Here is a 20,912-nt window from a genome sequence, read left to right as displayed (position 1 = left end):
TGGTGACTGTGGAGGCCATTTGAGTACAGTGAACTCATTGTCATGTTCAAGAAACCAGTCTGAGATGATTCGAGCTTTATGACATGGCGCGTTATCCTGCTGGAAGTAGCCATCAGAAGATGGGAACACTGTGGTCATAAAGGGATGGACATGGTCAGCAACAATACTCAGGTAGGCTGTGGCGTTGACACGATGCTCAATTGGTACTAAGGGGCCCAAAGTGTGCCAAGAAAATATCCCCCACACCATTACACCACCATCACCAGCCTGAACCGTTGATACAAGGCAGGATGGATCCATGCTTTCATGTTGTTGATGCCAAATTCTGACCCTACCATCTGAATGTCGCAGCAGAAATCGAGACTCATCAGACCAGGCAACGTTTTTCCAATCTTCTATTGTCCAATTTTGGTGAGCCTGTGCGAATTGTAGCCTCAGTTTCCTGTTCTTAGCTGACAGGAGTGGCACCCGGTGTGGTCTTCTGCTGCTGTAGCCCATCTGCCTCAAGGTTCGACGTGTTGTGCGTTCAGAGATGCTCTTCTGCATACCTCGGTTGTAATGAGTGGTTATTTGAGTTACTGTTGCCTTTCTATCAGCTCGAACCAGTCTGGCCATTCTCCTCTGACCTCTGGCATCAACAAGGCATTTTCGCCCACAGAACTGCCGCTTACTGGATATTTTCTCTTTTTCGGACCATTCTCTGTAAACTCCAGAGATGGTTGTGCGTGAAAATCCCAGTAGATCAGCAGTTTCTGAAATACTCAGACCAGCCCGTCTGGCACCAACAACCATGCCACGTTCAAAGTCACTTAAATCACCTTTCTTCCCCATTCTGATGCTCGGTTTGAACTGCAGCAGATCGTCTTGACCATGTCTACATGCCTAAATGCATTGAGTTGCTGCCATGTGATTGGCTGATTAGAAATTTGCGTTAATGAGCAGTTGGACGGGTGTGCCTAATAAAGTGGCCGGTGAGTGTATATATGGCATGAAACAGGCTTGTACTGTCTCATAAAGAATTTACTTGACTCTGGATTATTTTGCTCCTTATTTGTTGAGCACTTTCCCTACCGTTGAGTATTTCTTTTAACAAAGATATGTATATATATATATATATATATACACACACACACACACACACACACACACACACACACACACACACACACACACACACACACACACACACATATGCTTAAAATCATTATTGTTTCCCTTTAGGCTTGACCGGGGGACCCACAAGTGATTTTTACCTCACCTGTACAATCTGTAGCTTTTCTTTTAGCTGCATGTGACTACCCAAAGACAGCAGGTTCTGATTCTGGTCTCTGATCCAGGAATGGACATCTTCATTTTGGTTTTTGAAAGTGTCAAAGTCTCCTTCTAGGACCGCTTGTCTCTCAGCCTTCTTGAGGGCCTCCTCAGCCTCCTGCAGGAACATCCTCCACTGTTCCTCTGTGTCTCTGACTGTCTGTTGGACCTCCTGTCTCCGGTTTTCCTTCAGGTCCTCATGCTCAGTCAAACTCTGAGCTAGACTTCTTAGCTCGTTCAACTTTGAGTCTCCCTCAGGTTTGGAGGTCAGAAGATCCTGAATTGAAAGACAGAGGTAGAGATTTACATTGAGACATGAGGTTGAAATGGACAGTCCCTGATCACTGCCAGGGACTTTACCCTCAACAGTTACCCTTGCCCTTGCTCAAACTGCAACCCATAAGTCATCACAAACATTGAAAACGCACTTCTTCCAAATTAACCACTCGTAAACGGTCCATTTCATATGCTGAGGTAGGGCTACTACTTAGTAGTGGATTTACACTGCAGGAATTTATGTCTTAAATCATTACATGGATATTTTGACAGAAATAAAGTACTGAGGACAAAGCTTCAATATACTCTATGATTAGTGATTTTTTTTTATCTGATGCTTTAAAATTTCATCATGTGAAACTGATCAAATCCCAAATCATTGTATAAAATGTGAATAAAAATTCTAATTTTCAGCCTCACCTGCGCAAGATGTAGCTTTTCTTTAAGCTGTGTGTGACCACCAATAGACAGCAGGTTCTGATTCTGGTTTTCGATCCAGGATTGGACGCCTTCATTCTGGGTTTTGAAAACATCAAAGTCCCTTTCCAGGGCAGATAATGTCTCAGTCTTTTTGAGAGCCTCTTCAGTCTCCTGCAGAAGCATCCTCCATTGCTCCTCTGTGACTCTGATGGTCTGCTGGACCTCCTGTCCCCTGGTCTCCCCCAGGTCCTCATGTTCACATAAACTCTGGGCTTTCCTGCTCAACTCGGTCACTTTCGAGTTTCCCTCAGATTTGAAGCTCAGAACAGTCTGAGAACAAATACACTGTTTTAAGATTTAAGGCAAGGCATGGCAAATTTATTTGTATAGCACATTTCAGCATCAAGGAAATTCAAAGTGCTTTACATAAAACATAAATGCATTTAAAGCAACATTATGCAACTTTTTACCTTAAAATAACAGCTCAAAATCCTTTTGATGGTACACTGACTTGCAATAGGGAGAATGGTGCCTCTTTCACTCCCACACCATGCCTGAACGCCTATTCTTGCACTATATAACTTGGGTTGAGCGGGTAAGCTCTCCCGCGAGCGATATTTTTTTTCCTAGGATGGCGAAATCATGACCTGCCCTACTCTGCCTCTGACTGGCGAGCACTCATTGCCTTTGTTGGTTGGGTTGGTTAGGTTTCGGCATGAGGAGTGAGATTGGTTAGGGTTCAGGTAAGAATATCAGGGTAAGCCAATCAGATCATGATGTTGATCATAACCAAACAAGGGCACATGTCAAGGTCTGGGTAGATTAGATGGTAAGCAAACAGTCAGTTCTCATAGTGAACATGTGGGATGCAGAAGAAATGGGCACGAGTAAAGCCCTGAGCAACTTTGACAAGGCCCAGACTGTTATGGCCAGACAACTGCAGAGCATCTCTGAAACGGCAAGGCTTGTGATGTCCTCCCGATCAGCAGTGGTGAGTACCTTCTGACAGTGGTCCAAGGAGGGACAAACCACAAACTGGCAACAGAGTGTTGGGTGCCCCAGACACATCAATGTGTGAGGGCAACACAGGCGATCCCATCTGGTCTGAACAGACAGAAGGTCTACTGTGGCAGAATTCACAGAAAACTTTAATGATGGGTTACGGGAGGAATGTGCCAAAGCACAGTGCATCGCACCCTGCTGCATATGGAGCTGCATAGCTGCAGACTGATCAGAGTGCCTATGATGACCCTGTCCACCATCAAAAGTGCCTACAATGGGCACACGAGTGTCAGAACTAGACCTTGGAGCAGTGGAAGAAGGTCACCTGGTCTGACGAGTCCCATTTCCTTTTAGATCACGTGGATGGCTGTGTGTATGTGCACCGTTTCCCTGGGAAAGTGATTGCACCAGGAGGTACTATGGGAAGAAGACAAGCCAGTGGAGGGAGTGTGATGCTCTGGGCAATGTTCTGCAAGGAAACCCTGAGTCCGGCCATCCATGTGGACATCAATTTGACACGTGCCACCTACCTAAACATCGTGGCAGATCAGGCACATCCCTTCATGGCAATGGTATTCCCTGATGGCAGTGGCCTCTTTCGGCAGGATAATGCACCCTGCCACATTGCTTCGGAATGGTTTGTGAAACATGATGAAGTGTTCATAGTGGTGCCCTGGCCTCCAAATTCTCTAGATTTCAATACGATTGAGCATCAGTGGGATGTGCTGGACCGACAAGCCTGGTCCATGGCAGCTCCACCTCACAACTTACAGGAGGATGAAGGATCTGCTGCTAATGTTTTGGTGCCAGATACCACAGGAGACCTTCATGGGGCTTGTAGAGTCCATGCTTTGGTAGGTTGGTGCAATTTTGGTGGCACACAGCGGACCAACGGCATAGTAGGCAGGTGGTCACAATGTGTCGGCTCATCAGTATATGTTCCTGCATCCCATTTTTGCAAATTCTCTCCTCAGTTCTTAGTACATATAAGACTTTCTTTAGCCTTCACTACCTTTATAGTCCCCCTTCATGACTTAAGAGGGTTAATAAGGATCAATATTGAAAATCAATAAGGGATGTTAGCTTTCAGTTGAATTCTCTTCATTAGTATTTTCAACTGATTGATAAACCAAATTAATAAACTCACTTGTACAATCTGTAGCTTTTCTTCAAGCTTTGTGTGACTACCCAGAGCCAGCAGGTTCTGATTCTGGTCTCTAATCCAGGACTGGACACCTTCGTTCTCCATTTTGAAAGCATGAAAGTCGCCTTCTAGGACAGCTTGTCTCTCAGCCTTGCTGAGGGCCTCCTCAGAATCCTGTAGGAGCATCCTCCACTGCTCCTCTGTGTCTCTGACTGTCTGTTGGACCTTTTGTCTCCTGCTCTCCTTCAGGTCCTCCTGCGCAGACAAACTCTGGGCTTGCCTCTGCAGCTCACTCATCTTCAAGGCTCCCTCAGTTTGGGAGCTCAGGATGGTCTGTGTTCAAAAATTAAGTGCGAGTGTTATTTAATAAACACAAACGTCTATTTTCTGCCAAAATATGTGATAAGGATTAAGCACAATAGAAAAACTGTAAAGTAAATGACATGTGAATATTTTTAGTTTAACTTAAAATCAAATGCAACACCCTTTTTTGGTAACACCAATGGAGGACTACATAGGCTATTTTAGGTACTATAGTAAATGATGTTGCCTGACAGCAGAGTCATGATAGTAGTATTGACTGATGCCCACTATAGCAACCACTGATAGCATACTGTGATGGATTAGGGATTTAGCTTGCTTTCTGAATTGGGTTGCTATATGAGTGCTTGCTCAGATGTTATGCCACAAGGATGGCAACATCATGTCCTGGTATTGATAAGAAAAGTCCAACTCACACATTTCCCTTAAATCTGAATCCTCTAACTGAAATTGAAGTACATCTATAAAATCTGGATTAAGAGAATAAATACTCTTCAGTCTTTGTAAACTATGGACAGAGACACAATTGTTTGGTGAAGCGATCTGTTTTGCAAATACAATATAAATGACTTTAGTTTGATTTGGTTGTATTATTTATTCATTTATTTATTTTGGTGGATTTTTATGCCCCTTTTTCTCCCCAATTGTACTCGGCCAATTACCCCACTCTTCTGAGCCATCCCGGTCGCTGCTCCACCCCCTCTACCAATCTAGGGAGGGCTGCAGACTACCACATGCTTCCTCCAATAACATGTGGAGTCACCAGCTGCTTCTTTTCACCTGACAGTGAGGAGTTTCACCAGGGAGACGTAGCGTGTGGGAGGATCACGCTATTCCCACCAGTTCTCCCTCCTCCCCGAACAGGCACCCTGACCGACCAGAGGTGCTAGTGCGGCGACCAGAACACATACCCACATCCAGCTTCCCACTTGCAGACATGGCCAATTGTTTCTGTAGGGATGCCCGACCAAGCCGGAGGTAACACGGGGATTCGAACCGGCGAGCCCCGTGTTGGTAGGCAACGGAATAGACTGCCATGCTACCCGGATGCCCTGATTTAGTTGTATTTAAGGTTACTTATTCAGATTATGGCACGTTCAAATAAATTGGCAACATAGTATGCAAATAAATGTAGTTTGAATGAAATCAAACAAATCTAATTCAAATGTACAAAGCAAAATACTATGAAATACATCCTTATTTTAAAATTGTAAGTAAATTATAAGTAAACTGCACAGTTTCATACAGTTGCAAAAATGATAAATCAGGAAAAGATAAAAGAAAGAAAATAAAAATGCAAAAAAATATAATAATAATATATATATATATATATATATATATATATATATATAAAAACAGGGGCTTTTGAATATCTCCTTCGCAAAAGAAACATGAAGAAAAACAAACTAATTTCTTTTTTTTTCCACTTTAAATCCCTTTTCTGAATCTACTGTGTATTTCATCCAGCATTACGCCTTCATCACTGACCTGCGCTGTGGTCTTCACCTCTTCCGGCATGGTCTCACTGCTGCAGGACTTGAGGCATTGCTCCAAGTCTCTAAGCCAGTCGCCGGTGCTCTGAGCAAGGGTAAGAAAGCGATCCTCTTCCAGGGCGCTCTGGGCTTTGGCCTCCTCCTGCAGCCTGGCCTCCAGGTTGTGGTAACGCTGTAAGAGGTTGTCACCATCTTTCAGGAGGCTATCGGCTCTCACGCCCTGCCTCCGCACGGACGCCAACAGGTCACTGAGGACCTCAGCTCTCCCACTGGACCATGGATCAGGACAAAATTTAGATTCAGGAAAGAATTTCTCTATCTCAGCTAAATACAAAAGGTATAGAGTAGAAGAATACTCTTTACTAGTCATTTTGTACATACATACAAATGAAATTTACTTTCTGCATTTAACCCATGTTAGCTGTGTAGCTAGGAGCAGTGGGCAGCTGCCATGCAGCACCCAGGGACCAACTCCAGTTCTTCTTTCATTTGCCTTGCTCAGGGGCACAGACAGGAGTATTAACTCTAACATGCATGTGGGTTTTTTTTGTTTGTTTTTTTTTTGATGGTGGGAGGAAACCAGAGCACCTAGAAGGAACCCACTACAGACACGGGGGAGAACATGCAAACTCCACACAGAAAGGTACTAGGACAGCCTGGGGTTCGAACCCAGGACCTTCTTGCTGTGAGACAACAGCGTTAACCACTGGGCCACCATGTCGCCAATCCAGTAGTAGTGAGGCGCAGACCAACGTGTTGGCAAAAGAAGGAGGGATCTTACTGTTACCCCCAACACAAATAGGAAGGACTAATTCGATGTGATCATTGTTTGTTCATTTTACTCCATTTTCACTGTGAAAAGGTTAAAACCATCAGAGAAGAAAAACAAATAATGTCACTTTCCTTTTATTGTGACTACTCCAACATGGTGGCGTGCTTCTTGGGAACACTAGTAATCTCTCTGCAAGGCCTCTTTTGTGAAAATTATCTCAACAGCAAAGTGCTGGGTAGTCAATAACCATTGTACGGCTATAGTCAGTCTGTATTAGCATATTGTTTTAAGAAAATAAGAGAAAATAAATGTTTTGAAATACTACTGTTGTACAGATTGTGCAGAGAATGTCGTTTTGACAAATTAAATGCACATAGGTGAGTTAGTGTGCAACTTTTTTCGTTTCATCAGTTTATAAGTTATAAAACACTGTTGTGTACAATACACAACATTCTCTCTCTTTGCCGACCTTGCAAACTGAAGTTCTCTCAATACAATAATTGCTGCCATGTTGTAATGTATTGCGTGTAAGCTGAAAGTTCTGAGTGTTGATCACATGAATCCTGGAGTTCACCTCTCATCCTGAAGGTCTTTGAGAAGATGGCTGACTTGGTCCGATTCCACAGACTGTTGCTCTTTCGTCTGGAGCCACTCACGAAAGTCATTGTGCTGTTCCTGTAGACTGTTACAGTTATACTTATCTTACTGCAGTGATTTAAGGAGTTCAGATTATAAAGATCAAATCTCATGAGACTGCGTCCACACACAACCTTTAAGTGCCTGTCATGCAGCGTGTTACATGGCCCTTTTTATCTAAAACTACGCTGAGCAAAAATTCAAACACAAAACTCGATTAGTTCAAAGATTTTATGAAACTGAAGATCACAAATGGAAACACAGGCATCCGGGTAGCGTAGCGGTCTATTCTCAAAGCTCAGCGTTTTCGGTTTTTTATTTTTCAAAGCCATTCAGCGTACCGAATTTCGCCACAAGAGGACACTGTTACATAACCTCACATGAACAGCTTTTGGATCCGTGGAAACATAAAATCCGGGTGAAAATCAGTTTAAAAATCTGGGTATTTTTCGGTGAAAATCAGTGAAAACCGAAAACGCTAAGCCTTATCTATTCTGTTGCCTACCAACATGGGGATCGCCGGTTCGAATCCCCGTGTTGCCTCTGGCTTGGTCGGGCGTCCCTACAGACAATTGGTCGTGTCTGCGGGTGTGATGCCGGATGTGGGTATGTGTCCTGGTCGCTGCACCAGCGCCTCCTCTGGTTGGTCGGAGTGTCTGTTCGGGGGGGAGGGGGAACTGGGGGGAATAGCGTGATCCTCCCACACGCTACGTCCCCCTGGCGAAACTCTCACTGTCAGGTGAAAAGAAGTGGCTGGTGACTCCACATGTATCAGAGGAGGCATGTGGTAGTCTGCAGCCCTCCTCGGATCAGCAGAAGGGGTGGGGCAGCGACTGGGACGGCTCAGAAGAGAGGGGTAATTGGCCAAGTACAAGGGGGGAAAGCCACAAAAAAAAAAAAAAACGATACACATCAGCCAAAAATGATCGATTTCACATCATTTTGGCTACAAATATACCTCCATTGGTAACAGATACCCCCCGAAACACAAGGTGGGGTGATGGAACAGAAATACGGGTCTGTATCTTCAATGGCTGAGCCAAGTTGTTTGATATTGGTGGAAACTGGTACACGTGGTCATATGTGCCAGTCCAGAACATCCCACGCATGCTCCATGGGTGACATGTCTGCTGAGAATGCAGGCCATGGACGAACTGGGACATTTCCAGCTGCAAGATATTCAGTACGGATCTTTGCAACATGTGGCCGTCTGTTATCATGCTGAACACGAGTTGGTGGTGGCAGATGAATGGCACAACAACGGACCACAGAATCCCATCCTGGTATCTCTGTGCATTCAAATTGTGGTTGACAAATTGCATCTGCATTTTTTTTCTCTACAATATGCCTGTCCATACCAAAACCCCACCACCTCCATGGACCACTCTTTCAACAACACTGGCATCATTTGGTGACCGTTTGCCCACTCGGGATGGGTAAGGGGCCATACAGCATTCTTGAGTAGCCCATGGTAAGGATGTCGAGTATGCAGAAGAACCTCCCTAAGACAGTTTCTGAGAGTTTGATCAGAAAGTCTTCGGTTGTCCAAGCCAACTGTTTCATCAGCTGTCTGTGTGGCTGGTCTCAAATGATCCTGCTGGTGCGGAAGCTGGATGTAGTGGTCCTGGGCTGGTGTGGTCACATGTGGTCTACAATTGTGGAGCTGGTTAGCCACACTGTCGAAATCTTTTAAAGACTCCAGAGGTGGCTTATGGCAGTGAAATGGACATTCAATATTATGGTAACAGCTCTAGTGGACAATCCTGCAATCAGCATGCCAACTGCATGATCTCTCAGTGTTTGTGGCATCTCTGGCATAATGTTGTGCAGCAAAAACTGCACATTTTAGAGTGTCCTTTTATTCTCCCCAAGATAAACAACACCCTGTCATGCTGTATCATGCTGTTTAATAAGCATGTTGATGTCACACCTGTCAGATAGGTGGCAATGGATGAAATATGATGAAATAACATGAAATGCATACAAATTTGTGTGCTAAATCTGAGAATTAAGCTCGTAGAGCACATAGAAAAAAATCTGGGATAATTTACTTCAGCTTATGAAGAATGGGGGCAAAAACAAAAGTGTTGCATTTAAACTTTTGCTCAATGCATATCTTGATGACCTTTGTTTGTCTTGCTATTGGTGTCTTTAAAATGCTAGTTCATGCACTACAGGTAAACTGCAATATACAATTCCACACAGACCTCTCATGACTGGCAACCCTGGTCACTTTTCTTATTTTTTGGCCCCCCCCCCTTTTTTTTCTCCTCAATTGTATCCGGCAAATTATCCCACTCTTCCAAGCCGTCCCGTTCACTGCTCCATCCCCTCTACCGATCTGGGGAGAGCTGCAGACTACCACATGTCTCCTCCGATACATGCGGAGTCGCCAGCCACTTCTTTTCACCTGACAATGAGGAGTTTCGCCAGGGGGAAACGCGTGGGAGGATCATGCTATTTCCCCTACTTCCCCCAAACAGGCGCCCCGACCAACCAGAGGAGGCGCTAGTGCAGCGACCAGGACACATACCCACATCTAGCTTCCCACCGGCAGACACAGCCAATTGTGTCTATAGGGACGCCCGACCAAGTCGGAGGTAACATGGGGATTCGAACCGGCGATCCCCGTGTTGGTAGGCAACGGAATAGACCACTATGCTACCTGGATGCCCCGCCTGATCACTTTTTAATCAAATCTGCTTGTGTCTTGATGTGATTGGAAGATAAAAGTCATATTGAAATAACAAGTATAACTGGTCAGTAATACTGAACAACATAATCCTTGGTCAAACTTATTCAGCTCTGTTGCAGGAACCAAGCCAGCGTTTACCTGTTCAAGGCATTAAGGGCAGACTCCATTTGTTGCTGTCTATTTAGGCAGTGGGCTCTGAATGTCGCCACCTCTTCCTGCTGCTCCTTCAGCCAGGCAGCCAGCTGAGACAGCTCCTGAGGAGAAACCTGCTCTTTCTCAGTCTCCAGGTGATGTCTTAACTGGTCCAGGCGTCTCTCTCCATCCTGGGATGCCAAGAAACCCTGGTAGATAGATGTGAGACAAATATGTCAAAATCCTGCCTTGTCTGAGTTATAAAGGGTATCACAATCAATATTGGGGCATCAGTGGGAACAGGTGCAACCGCCACCTACAGATATCGAAGTATTCATTCCTTTTAGTTGCAAAAAGGAACAAATGGATAATAAACATAGCTATTTTTTTTCAATGAAATGTTTAATTATTGGGAAATTTTCTGTAAGGCATTAAGTATAAAAATATTAAATTATAAATTCATCCATCAACCCACCCACCCATCTACCCACTAATTCACCCATCCATTCAGCTATCATCCACTCACTCATCCATCCATCCATCCATCTATTCATCCACCCATTCATTCATCCATCCACCCATCCATCTTGAAACTCACAGTCAGCCTTTGCAGAGATGTCTCCACATCTGTCCTGCACTCGGGGTTCTCGAAGCACTCATTAACAGACAGCTGCAAGTCCTGGAACCAGTCCTCAAATGACTTGCTTTCATCTGAGGCAACATGGAAAAAGATGAAAAGTCTTTAACAGCCGAGACACAAAACAAGCTACTTTAGCATTCACTGCAAAACAAGACAAATGGAAAACAATTTAAAATGTCTCATAGGTTAAACTATCGAACTCAGTCTCCCAGTCTCTATCCCCAAGTAATTACTTTCACCCTCCAAATAAAGAATAACAATAAAAATATCGCTGAAACATAAAGGTTGAAAAATTAGTCTATGTCTATCAAAAAAAAAAAAAACAATAAACAAAAAAACACAATATCACCTTTAATGACTTTCACCAGGCCCTCCCTCCCATCTTCCCTCTTCAGCTCGATCATATCCTTGGTATGGGAGACAGCCTCCCTTAGCCTGGTACAGTCTCCAGACAGGAACTCCAGCACTTGAGGGCTGGCCACACTGGACACCAAGCCCACCTCTTTCAACACAGCCTCCGCCTGCTCCTCCTGGACCTCCAGCTGCTCACACAGGTCCTGTTGGACGTAAAATAAACAAAGCAGTTAATACAGAAAGTCAACAGATGATTTATCTTGTTGTTTAGTCCCTATATTTGTGTGTGTGTGTGTGTGTGTGTGTGTGTGTGTGTGTTATGTATGTCCTGTAATGTGATATATATATGTATGTAGGTCTATCTATCGGTTGGTCCATCCATTCAACTTGTTCAAAACAATGATTTCAAATAACTTTTCTATTTCCTATACAAAACATACACATTATCATAGTAAAGGATATCGTATAAAAAAGCGACCTGAATCTGGGCCTCGGCCTGGGAATCTGAGGCCGTGACCTTGCTGACAGAAGACTGGATGCTCTCTATGGCTGCCCGGCACTCCTCAATCTTCTCTGCGAGGCGTTTCTTCACTGCCATCAGCTCCTCATAAACGTCAGTGCTGTCAGCAAACAGCTCCTTCACCTGCTCCATCCTCTTTCTAAGCTGGGTCTCCATCACCTGGGGAAAGAGAAGAGACGAGGAGACAAGAAGAGGAGAGAAGAGAAGAGGAGAAGAGAAGAGACGAGAAAGGGTAGAGAAGAGAAGGGATGAAAAGAGACGAGAGGAGAGAAGAGAAGAGATGAGGAGACAAGAAGAGAAGAGGAGACAACAAGAGACGAGGAAACGAGAAGAGAGTCTTAATTAAAGGGACAATATGCTTTATTGCTCTCGGGAATTTCAATATTATATGAAGCAGTGGTTCTCAATTAGGTCCTCAGGGATAACTACTACTCCTGGGTTTCTAATCTGCCAGATAGTTCAATTATGTTCTTTATTACCAAATAGATCCACATTCAAACAGATCCATATACAATGCAAAATACATACTAGCCCCTCTGGTTTGATATGCACATCTCCATTGTAGCTGCTAATGTTTTCATTACACCGGTGGTTCTCAATTCGGTCTCAAGGAACCACCAGTACTGCCTGTTTTATTTTCCATCAGGTAGTTACATTCACCTGTTAAGATGGCTGGAATAACTTGAACTATAACTCAAAAAAATTGAACTATGTCAGATTTTTTTTCCCCAGATTCCCCCCCCCCCCCCAATTGTACCCGGCCAATTACCCCACTCTTCCGAGCTGTCCTGGTCACTGCTCCACCCCCTCTGCTGAGCCGGGGCGGGCTACAGACTACCACAAGCCTCCTCCAGTACATGTGGACTCACCAGCTATTTCTTTTCACCTGACAGGGAGGAGTTTCACCAGGGGGACATAGCACATGGGAGGCTCACGCTATTCCCCCCAGTTCCCCCTCCGCCCCAAACAGGTGCCCTGACTGACCAGACGAGGCGCTAATTCAGTGACCAGGACACATACCGACATCTGACTTCCCACCTGCAGACACTGCCAGTTGTGTCTGTAGGGATACTCGTCCAAGCCAGAGGTAACATGGGGATTCGAACCGGCGATCCCCATGTTGGTAGCCAACAGAATAGACTGCTACACTACCTGGACACTCCACTATGTGAGAATTTTAAGCCTTACCTGTAGCTCCAGCGGCGGCTCCTGGCTTTGAAGCATCTCCTGGATCTCTTTGGACTTTTTGTTGAAACGCTCAATATTCTCCTCATGGACATGTATCTCATCCTGAAAGACAAAGAAAGTAAAAGTTTAGCATTTAAAAACAACTAACCAAATAAATAAATAAACAAACAAACAAATAAATAAACAAACATAGCGAACTCTGAAGATGAACTTTTATCCAACTGAAACTGGACATAAAAAGATTACTCCACTAGCTTTTGCTTTTCCAATAAGCCCAGTGCAAAGTATACCTTAATAGTCAGAAACTGGGTTGGAGATAATGAAAGTAGTTTAGTTTGGTTTAGTTTATTTCATTTAACAGGGCCCATGCACAACACAACTGTTGGGCTAGAATTAGCTATATAGCTCACTTACATCTGCAGTCCCTGGGCAGGGAAATATTAATAACAATACAGTACAATACAAACAATTAAAAGCAATACAATTACCAGAATTTACAAACAGTACATTATATATCATATAAAATATACATTGTATACTCTCCATGTTGGAAAACCATTAGTTCCAACAAAGCTTTAGATCAGTGCTCACATGATTGGTATGTCTTGAGCCATGTTTTACGTGTTGTTGTAAAAATACTGAAGCTTGTGCCTTCTCTGATACGGGTGGGAATTGAGTTCCATTTATCTGCTGCTCTGACTGAAAATGCTGACTGTCCGAAAGCAGTTTTCATAAATTTAGCTGAGCAGTCACATCTGACTGATGCCCTTTTTTTCCCTAGCATTGTCCTTGCAGAATGACACACATTGTTTAAGTGGTGATGGTGCAAGATCACGAATGGATTTATACATCAGATGCATATCTGCAAAACAAAGAAAACTGTCAAAGGTCGATAAATTGTATTTTTGAATGACAGTACAATGACGATAGCTCCTTGGTTGTTTTAATCAAGAATTTTCACATTTCTCTTGTTTGTAAAGAGTGTATAACGATTTTAGCGTAGTCACTCCTGCCTGGGACTAGCTTGTAGTACAGTAAGATAAGTATGAAAAAATCCTTGAGGGCATAAAGAGCTTAGCAGCAGCTAGAGGCAATTGATGCCTAATATGTCTAAAATTCATCAGGCTAGCTCTGACACTTCTGGAGACCTTTTTTTGTATGTTTTTTAAAATTCAAGTTAGAATCAACGATTATGCCCAGATATTTGAAGTGCTCAACAATATGTGCCACCTCTCCTTTAACTAGGATACTAGGTTGATGTAATTTCTCCTGATAGAAAAATATATGCCCACAGTTTTGTTAACATTAAGAGTAAGACAACAGCGAATTAACTAGTCTGATACTTTGTTCAATACCACAGTGAGTTTGGAAGCAGCTTGTTCTCTTGTTTTAGCATGGGTGTAAATAACTTGTCTGCGTATATCTGAATGCGAACCTCTGGACATATCAAGGGCAGATCATTAATGTATAACCTATACAGAATTGGTCCCTGGATCGATCCCTGTGGAACTCCAATGGTAGCCAGAAAAATATGAGCATGTGTCATTAATTCTTATGCAGTTTTCTTGAGTTTAGGTATGACTCCATCCATGTTATTGCACAAGTAGAGAAATTGAACTTTTGACAGTTTGGATAAAAGAACATCATGGTTGACCATATCAAAAGCCTTTTTAAAAATCAAGGAAAACAGCACCAACAACACCAACCCTATCAAGACTGGATTTAATTTGTTCAATGAGATAGTGATTTGCTGTCCCTGTGGAATGATGTTTCCTGAAATGAAACTGCATAGGATGCAGTGGGAAATGGCTATGGTTTAGATGGGCTATTAATTGGTCACAAATTACTCTTCCAGTTACTTTAGAAATAACTGGGAGAATACTGATAGGTCTGTAATTGGTTGCATTGGTTGGACCGCCAAAATATGGGTTATTACTACTGATTTCCAGGCATTGGGAAAATAGCATTGTTTTATTGACAAGTTTACAAGATGAATGATAGGAGTGTAGTGGAAATTGTAGTAGGGATTTAGATGGCTTGCTGGCTTGCTGATAGCCTCACTGGACTGTTGCTGAAAAAACTGTACTTACATTTGTCAGGGATTACGGTACGTTTTTTTGTGGCTTTCCCCCCCCTTTTTCTTCCCAATTGTACGTGGCCAACTACCCCACTCTTCCAAGCTGTCCCGGTCACTGCTCCACCCCCTCTGCTGATCCGGGGAGGGCTGCAGACTACCACATGCCTCCTCCAATACATGTGGAGTCACCAGCCGCTTCTTTTCACCTGACAGTGAGGAGTTTCACCAGGGGGAGCACGTGGGAGGATCATGCTATTCCCCCCAGTTACCCCTCCCTCCTGAACAGGCACCCCAACCGACCAGAGGAGGCGCTAGTGCAGTGACAAGGACACATACCCCTATCCGACTTCTTACCTGGAGACACGGCCAACTGTGTCTGTAGGGATGCCCGACCAAGCTGGCGGTAACATGGGGATTCAAACCGGCAAGCCCCGTGTTAGTAGGCAATAGAATAGACAACCACGCCACCCGGACGCCCTCTCAGACTGAAAGTTTAACTAAAGAGACAGCTTACTGCATTTTTTGCTCTCAACTCTTCTTTTTCATTGTATGTTGTTCCTCTGCTTCCACTAAAAGGCTGTGTGAGCTTCCTGTGAAGCCTGGTGAAGTCTGTGTTTATAAAACCCTTACCCTCATGTCTAAAACTTGCTGCTCGCTGTAGAAATGATGACTCTCTGCAAACAGGGTCAGTTTAGCTGCGGCCCAGCTGTCCACCTCTCCCCCCAGCATCAGCTGCTTCTCCCAGAGCTCCAGTCCTACCTGCAGGTTGTCCATGTATGTATCGGTCTTCTCTGTCACCTGAAAAACAAACCAACACAGACTCCAGTTTAGCACTTTCAGTACTACCCTTCAAGTGCTTAGTGTCAGGTCTTTCTATGAAAATTCAAATCCCGTCTGTCACTGTCTGTGCCTGTTGCCTTCACCTTGATTTACAACATAAAGAAAAGACTGCCTCCATGTCCCCAATAAGCCCAGCAGACTATTCAGTGTGCTTAAAACCTGTTCTACACATCCTGACTATCCTGTCCATGTCCAGGGGGTCTTACATCCAGCCAGCTGTCCACCAGCATGTCTGCTTCCGCCTCGAATGGCGTCTCGCTGCAGTCTGGGATCTTCTTAAGGTGAGACTGCAGCTGTCTGCAAACACCTCTAATCTCCTCCATACGCTCCCCGAGACCACCAACCTCTTCCTTTATATCGTGGACCTTGACAGACACACAAAAACACAGGGGAGCAAAACCACACAACACACAGTCACTTCCTTGTAAGAACACACAACAATGGCTGACTGAATTTCCCGTTAGGTTTACATGTATGTGTGTGTGTGTGTGTGTGTGTGTGTGTGTGTGTGTGCGTGCGTGCGTGCGTGCGTGCGTGCGTGCGTGCGTGCGTGCGTGCGTGCGTGCGTGCGTGCGTGCGTGCGTATAACAGCACGTACAGAATGTAGGTGCCTGTATAAAGATGTGAGTATGGAGGAGGTGGGATGTAGTATACAGAACTAAAGAGCAGGAAGTGATGTCATCAGTCCAGTCACCTTGGCTATGAGCTTCTGCAGGTTATCCTTGCCCATGTAGGATGCCTGCTCACTGATGGTCTGCTCGGCTTTCTGCATGGTGTTGCTCAGGTAACTGCGGCAGCTCTGGAACTTTTTCAGGAGTTCCAGCAGCACACTGCACTGCTCCTGTCTGCACGGGGGGGGGGGGGGCAAATAAAACATGCATTTTCTCTCTTTCGTTTGTAGTCTGACCAGGGAGCTGCAACCTTAGTCCACAAATTATTTGTAAAGTCTTACCTCCCACACACACACACACACCACACAAAAACATCTATCTCTCTGTCTTACTCTCTCTTCCTCTCTCTCTCTCTCACACACACACACACACAAAAAGACATTTATCTCTGTCTTACTCTCACTCTCTCTCTCTCACACACACACGCACACACACACACACACACAACCAATTGGCTAAGCTTTTATTCCCCCTTCTGCCCTCTTATGTCTCTCATCTCTGCTCCTCCACTTGACCCTACCTGTCAGCCACAGCTCTCTGGGTCTCCTCCCACTGAGTCTCTACCTCCTGTAGGAGGTTCTCTCCTCCTCCTTGCTTCCCACCCACCTCACGAAGGTTCTCGAGCTCTGAGCGCTGGGCCTTCAACTGACCCTCCAAATCTGACAGGGCACGCAGCCTGGGAAACACAGTATTTTAGTGATTAATAATTTTTATTTTTCCAGGACGAGATGTATGCCCCAAAATACCAAAATCAGAGAAAAACCCTCAAAATCATATTGCTAAGCATTAGATATGTTTCAACAAGTCCAGTGAAACCCGGTTATCTAATCCATGTATTTGGAAATGAAAACGAAAGTGAAGGGTAACAGTTTATTACTCTAAATGTCCACTATTATGGATGGTCCATCATATTGCTGAGCAACTTCCTGGTTCAACTTGTAGGGAGTGACCAGCTTACTTTCCATATATAATAGTAACCATTGACTGATAAACAACCCCGCCAGTGCAATTGAGAAGTAACAGACAACAGGAAATCATGTACACAGCCTAGCTAGGCACTAGGGTTTTTTGTTTTTGAAAGGACACGTTTAAGGATCATATTCTGTGACCTCCTCCCCCCAAATGACACCACTGTATCTAGCAGTGCTCCCATGTCCAAACTCTCCACAGTGAAGCCGATGAGTAAACTGATATCATTACTGATATGCACAATGGCAAAAACTACAAAAATAAGATTCAATTTGTAAAAAAATTGTATTATTCTTTAAGTATAAATACCCACACACCTTTGCTGCACAGCAGGCATGGTGGGCTCCTTCAGGCCCTGCCTCTCCGCTGTATCCTGCAGCTTCCTCATCTCACCAAGCAGTGTCCTCTTCCTCAGGCCCAGAGACTTGGTATCCATCTCCTTCTGGAGGCTGTGCTGCTGGCTGGCCAGCCCATTATCAGCCTCCTCCAGCCTGCGCACCAAGGCAGCCACCATGTCCAGACAGGAGGCTGGCACTCCATCCCTTGTGACAGTCAACCTGGCTCCTTGGAGCAGCACATCCAGCAGGGGAGCCTTGTCTCTCAGACTGTCAATGCTCTGCCTGATCACAGCCAGCTTGGAGCGACAATCCTGCAGTATCGTGGCATCACTACAGGGGGAGCCCTGCACTCCGGAGATGTCTTGCTCCACAGTGCGCAGGGACATGAGGAATCGGTCCAGGGCGCGGGCGGCGGCCTCGCTCTTTTGTACCTGCTGGCGGAGTTGGTCCAGGCTGGTTCTGTGGGTCTCCACCTCGCGGGACAGAGGGGAACGGTCTCTGGGGTCTAGGTCACTAGATTCAGAGTCCAGTCTAGACAGTTGGTCAAGTTCACTCTGAATACTGTCATCCAGTTCCTGTCCCAAAACACACAAGAGACCTTAAATGACATTTTGAGACAATTGGGCTTAATGTACAAGTTCTAACTGAGGGACAGGGCCCTAAAATGTCTCAAAAGTGTCTAATAATACAATGCAATGCTAAAAGCTGAAAGCATGGATTCAATTCAGTTCCATCTATCTACTTTCTATGTTTTCTATAGGTGAGTGTGAAGGTGGCATTAGGATAAACTTGAATCCAAACAATAGCTATATTTACATAGGGCATTTTATTGCACTAATACTCAGAAAAACAACCCAATCAGAGTAAAAATACTCATCACACCCCTACTTTATGATTACTTACAGTGAAGCATGCACACAGAACACTCTATCCGATCGTTTTATTTATTTATTATTTTTCACCTTTTTTTCCTCCCCAATTGTACTTGTCCAATTACCCCACTCTTCCGAGCCGTCCCGATCTCTGCTCCACCCCCTCTGCCAATCCAGGGAGGGCTGCAGACCACCACATGCCTCCTCCGATACATGTGGAGTGACCAGCTGCTTCTTCTTTTCACCTGACAGTGAGGAGTTTCGCCAGGGGGACGCAGTGTGTGGGAGGATCATGCTATTTCCCCCCCAGTTCCCCCCCAAACAGGTGCCCCGACCGACCAGAGGAAGCACTAGTGCAGCGACCAAGACACATATCCACATCCACATCCAGCATCCAGCATCCCACCCGCAGACACAGCCAATTGTGTCTGTAGAGACGCCCAACCAAGCCGGCGGTAACACGGGGATTCGAACCGGCGATCCCCGTGTTGGTAGGCAACGGAATAGAACGCCACACCACCCGGACGCCCTATCCAATCATTTTATGTAGCACTCATGTAAACACTTTTGTGGAGTTCGTCAATTGGACTGATTTCATTAAGAAAGACTGCAGCTACAGACTGATATGTAGAAAGCAATGAAGCTACCTGCCTCTTCACACAAACAATGACATGAATGAATATCTTGTTAACAACTCAAATGCTGGTAAGACAAAAATTTGCCTTTGTTTAGATACACATAAAAAAAAGAAAACATTGGCACCCCATGATTGAGGTCAGACCTTGATATCGGTGAGGATGTTGGTGTTGGCCAGTGTGAAGGCAGTGATGTCCTTGGGCTGTCTGAGATAGCGGCCGAGGCGGTCAGTGAAGTCCACCATGTGGTTTTCCGTGGAGTCGATCTGTCTGAGGGCCGCGCCCAGAGAACTGCCTCTCCTCTGGAGGTTGACCTGTTGGCAGCGCCACTGCTCTTGCAGCTCCACTATCTCCTGCTCCAGAACAGCCTTCCCAGTCAGTTGGGAGCACTGGCAGCACTGGTTTGCATAGTCCGACCACAGGGACTCAGTCTCCTGCCTCAAGAACTGGGAGAAAATGACAGCTGTATGAGCAGGGATGACCATGGCTGGTTCAATCCGAAAACACTACACTCATTATAAAAGTCAAATTAATTCTATAAAGAAAATTAATTATTACAGAGTTAATAATTCCATATCTAGAATATGTAGGAATAATCTGTCCATCCCAGCTCCTCCTGGGGGATCTTGGGATCCCCCAGGAGGAGCTGGAGGGCGTTGCTGGGGAGAGGGACGTCTGGAGTGCCCTTCTTAGCTTGCTGCTACCGCGACCTGACCCCGGAGAAGCGGCTGATGATGAGATGAGATGAGATGAGATGAGATGAGATGAGATGAATCTGTCCATAAATGCCATAATTTTGCCAACCAAGAACTTGGTTTGCAGTTAGTTTACCCACTTTCCATCTTCTTCAAAGGCGAATATCCAATATCTAATACCTAATTGACTCTTATAAGGTTGCCTTATATTTATCATTCAAAATTTCCAAGGCATTGATGATTAGATCCTATAAAATATAACACATTTTGAGCAAAGCTTTTGTAACAGTGTAACGACCACGGATGTGTAGACTCGCTAGCCCTTGGCTAAAGGGTCGGCCCTTTAGTTGACTGGTTAGCACAGTCGCCCGTGGTGCGGGAAACCCAGGTTTAATTCAGAATCAGAAATCAGAATCAGAAACACTTGGTCATTTCAAAACATCACTTCCCCCAGCCCACAGCAGTGCAACACAAAGACCAAAACACATATCCAAAAACTATAAGAACACATATATCCAAAGTAACATACATATCTAAAAAAAATTTTTTTTTTAAAAATCACTGTCCAGGAGAACGAACGCCAGCCAGGATGACTGTTGGAAGTGCCGGTCTGCATGGGCTATCCGTTAGCTTAGCCTGCCCGGCTTCCACGTCCTGTCAGACCGCTCTCGGTGTTACTCTTTGGGCACAGCTCCAGGTAGGGCCATGGTCCCTGGACCCACAGGACAGGGCAGACCAAGCTCTCCCAGCCAATCCAGCGCCAGCTCTCCCAGCCATTAAACGAAGACAAACTTAGTTGCAGACATGGACAAAGACACTGCATGGCCGGTATTGGGTGAGGCCACCGCAAACGTGAATTCGCGCCGCCATCTTCCCACACCAGTACTTGGTGAGGCCGCGCTGCAAACGTG

The 20,912-nt window shown here is 45.0% G+C and overlaps 1 protein-coding gene across 1 annotated transcript in view; it reads right to left on the bottom strand.

The window, feature by feature from the left end:
- syne2b (spectrin repeat containing, nuclear envelope 2b) overlaps positions 1–20,912 on the bottom strand; it is a 268,255-nt gene that overhangs the window by 192,942 nt on the left and 54,401 nt on the right. The window contains exons 33-48 of the mRNA XM_056295430.1: positions 19,453–19,752; positions 17,779–18,374; positions 17,013–17,168; positions 16,516–16,666; positions 16,028–16,186; positions 15,612–15,779; positions 12,905–13,006; positions 11,675–11,875; positions 11,192–11,399; positions 10,801–10,913; positions 10,209–10,411; positions 7,314–7,421; positions 5,963–6,236; positions 4,157–4,486; positions 2,008–2,337; positions 1,259–1,588 (exon numbers count right to left, since the gene is read on the bottom strand). Coding sequence (XP_056151405.1) covers positions 1,259–1,588; positions 2,008–2,337; positions 4,157–4,486; positions 5,963–6,236; positions 7,314–7,421; positions 10,209–10,411; positions 10,801–10,913; positions 11,192–11,399; positions 11,675–11,875; positions 12,905–13,006; positions 15,612–15,779; positions 16,028–16,186; positions 16,516–16,666; positions 17,013–17,168; positions 17,779–18,374; positions 19,453–19,752 — 3,729 coding nt within the window. The remainder of the gene's footprint in view (positions 1–1,258; positions 1,589–2,007; positions 2,338–4,156; positions 4,487–5,962; positions 6,237–7,313; positions 7,422–10,208; positions 10,412–10,800; positions 10,914–11,191; positions 11,400–11,674; positions 11,876–12,904; positions 13,007–15,611; positions 15,780–16,027; positions 16,187–16,515; positions 16,667–17,012; positions 17,169–17,778; positions 18,375–19,452; positions 19,753–20,912) is intronic.

The sequence above is a fragment of the Lampris incognitus genome, chromosome 16 (assembly GCF_029633865.1).
Source record: "Lampris incognitus isolate fLamInc1 chromosome 16, fLamInc1.hap2, whole genome shotgun sequence".
Taxonomy (NCBI): domain Eukaryota; kingdom Metazoa; phylum Chordata; class Actinopteri; order Lampriformes; family Lampridae; genus Lampris; species Lampris incognitus.
The sequence above is the reverse complement of the archived record's forward strand: the minus strand, read 5'-3'. Positions and strand labels throughout refer to the sequence as shown.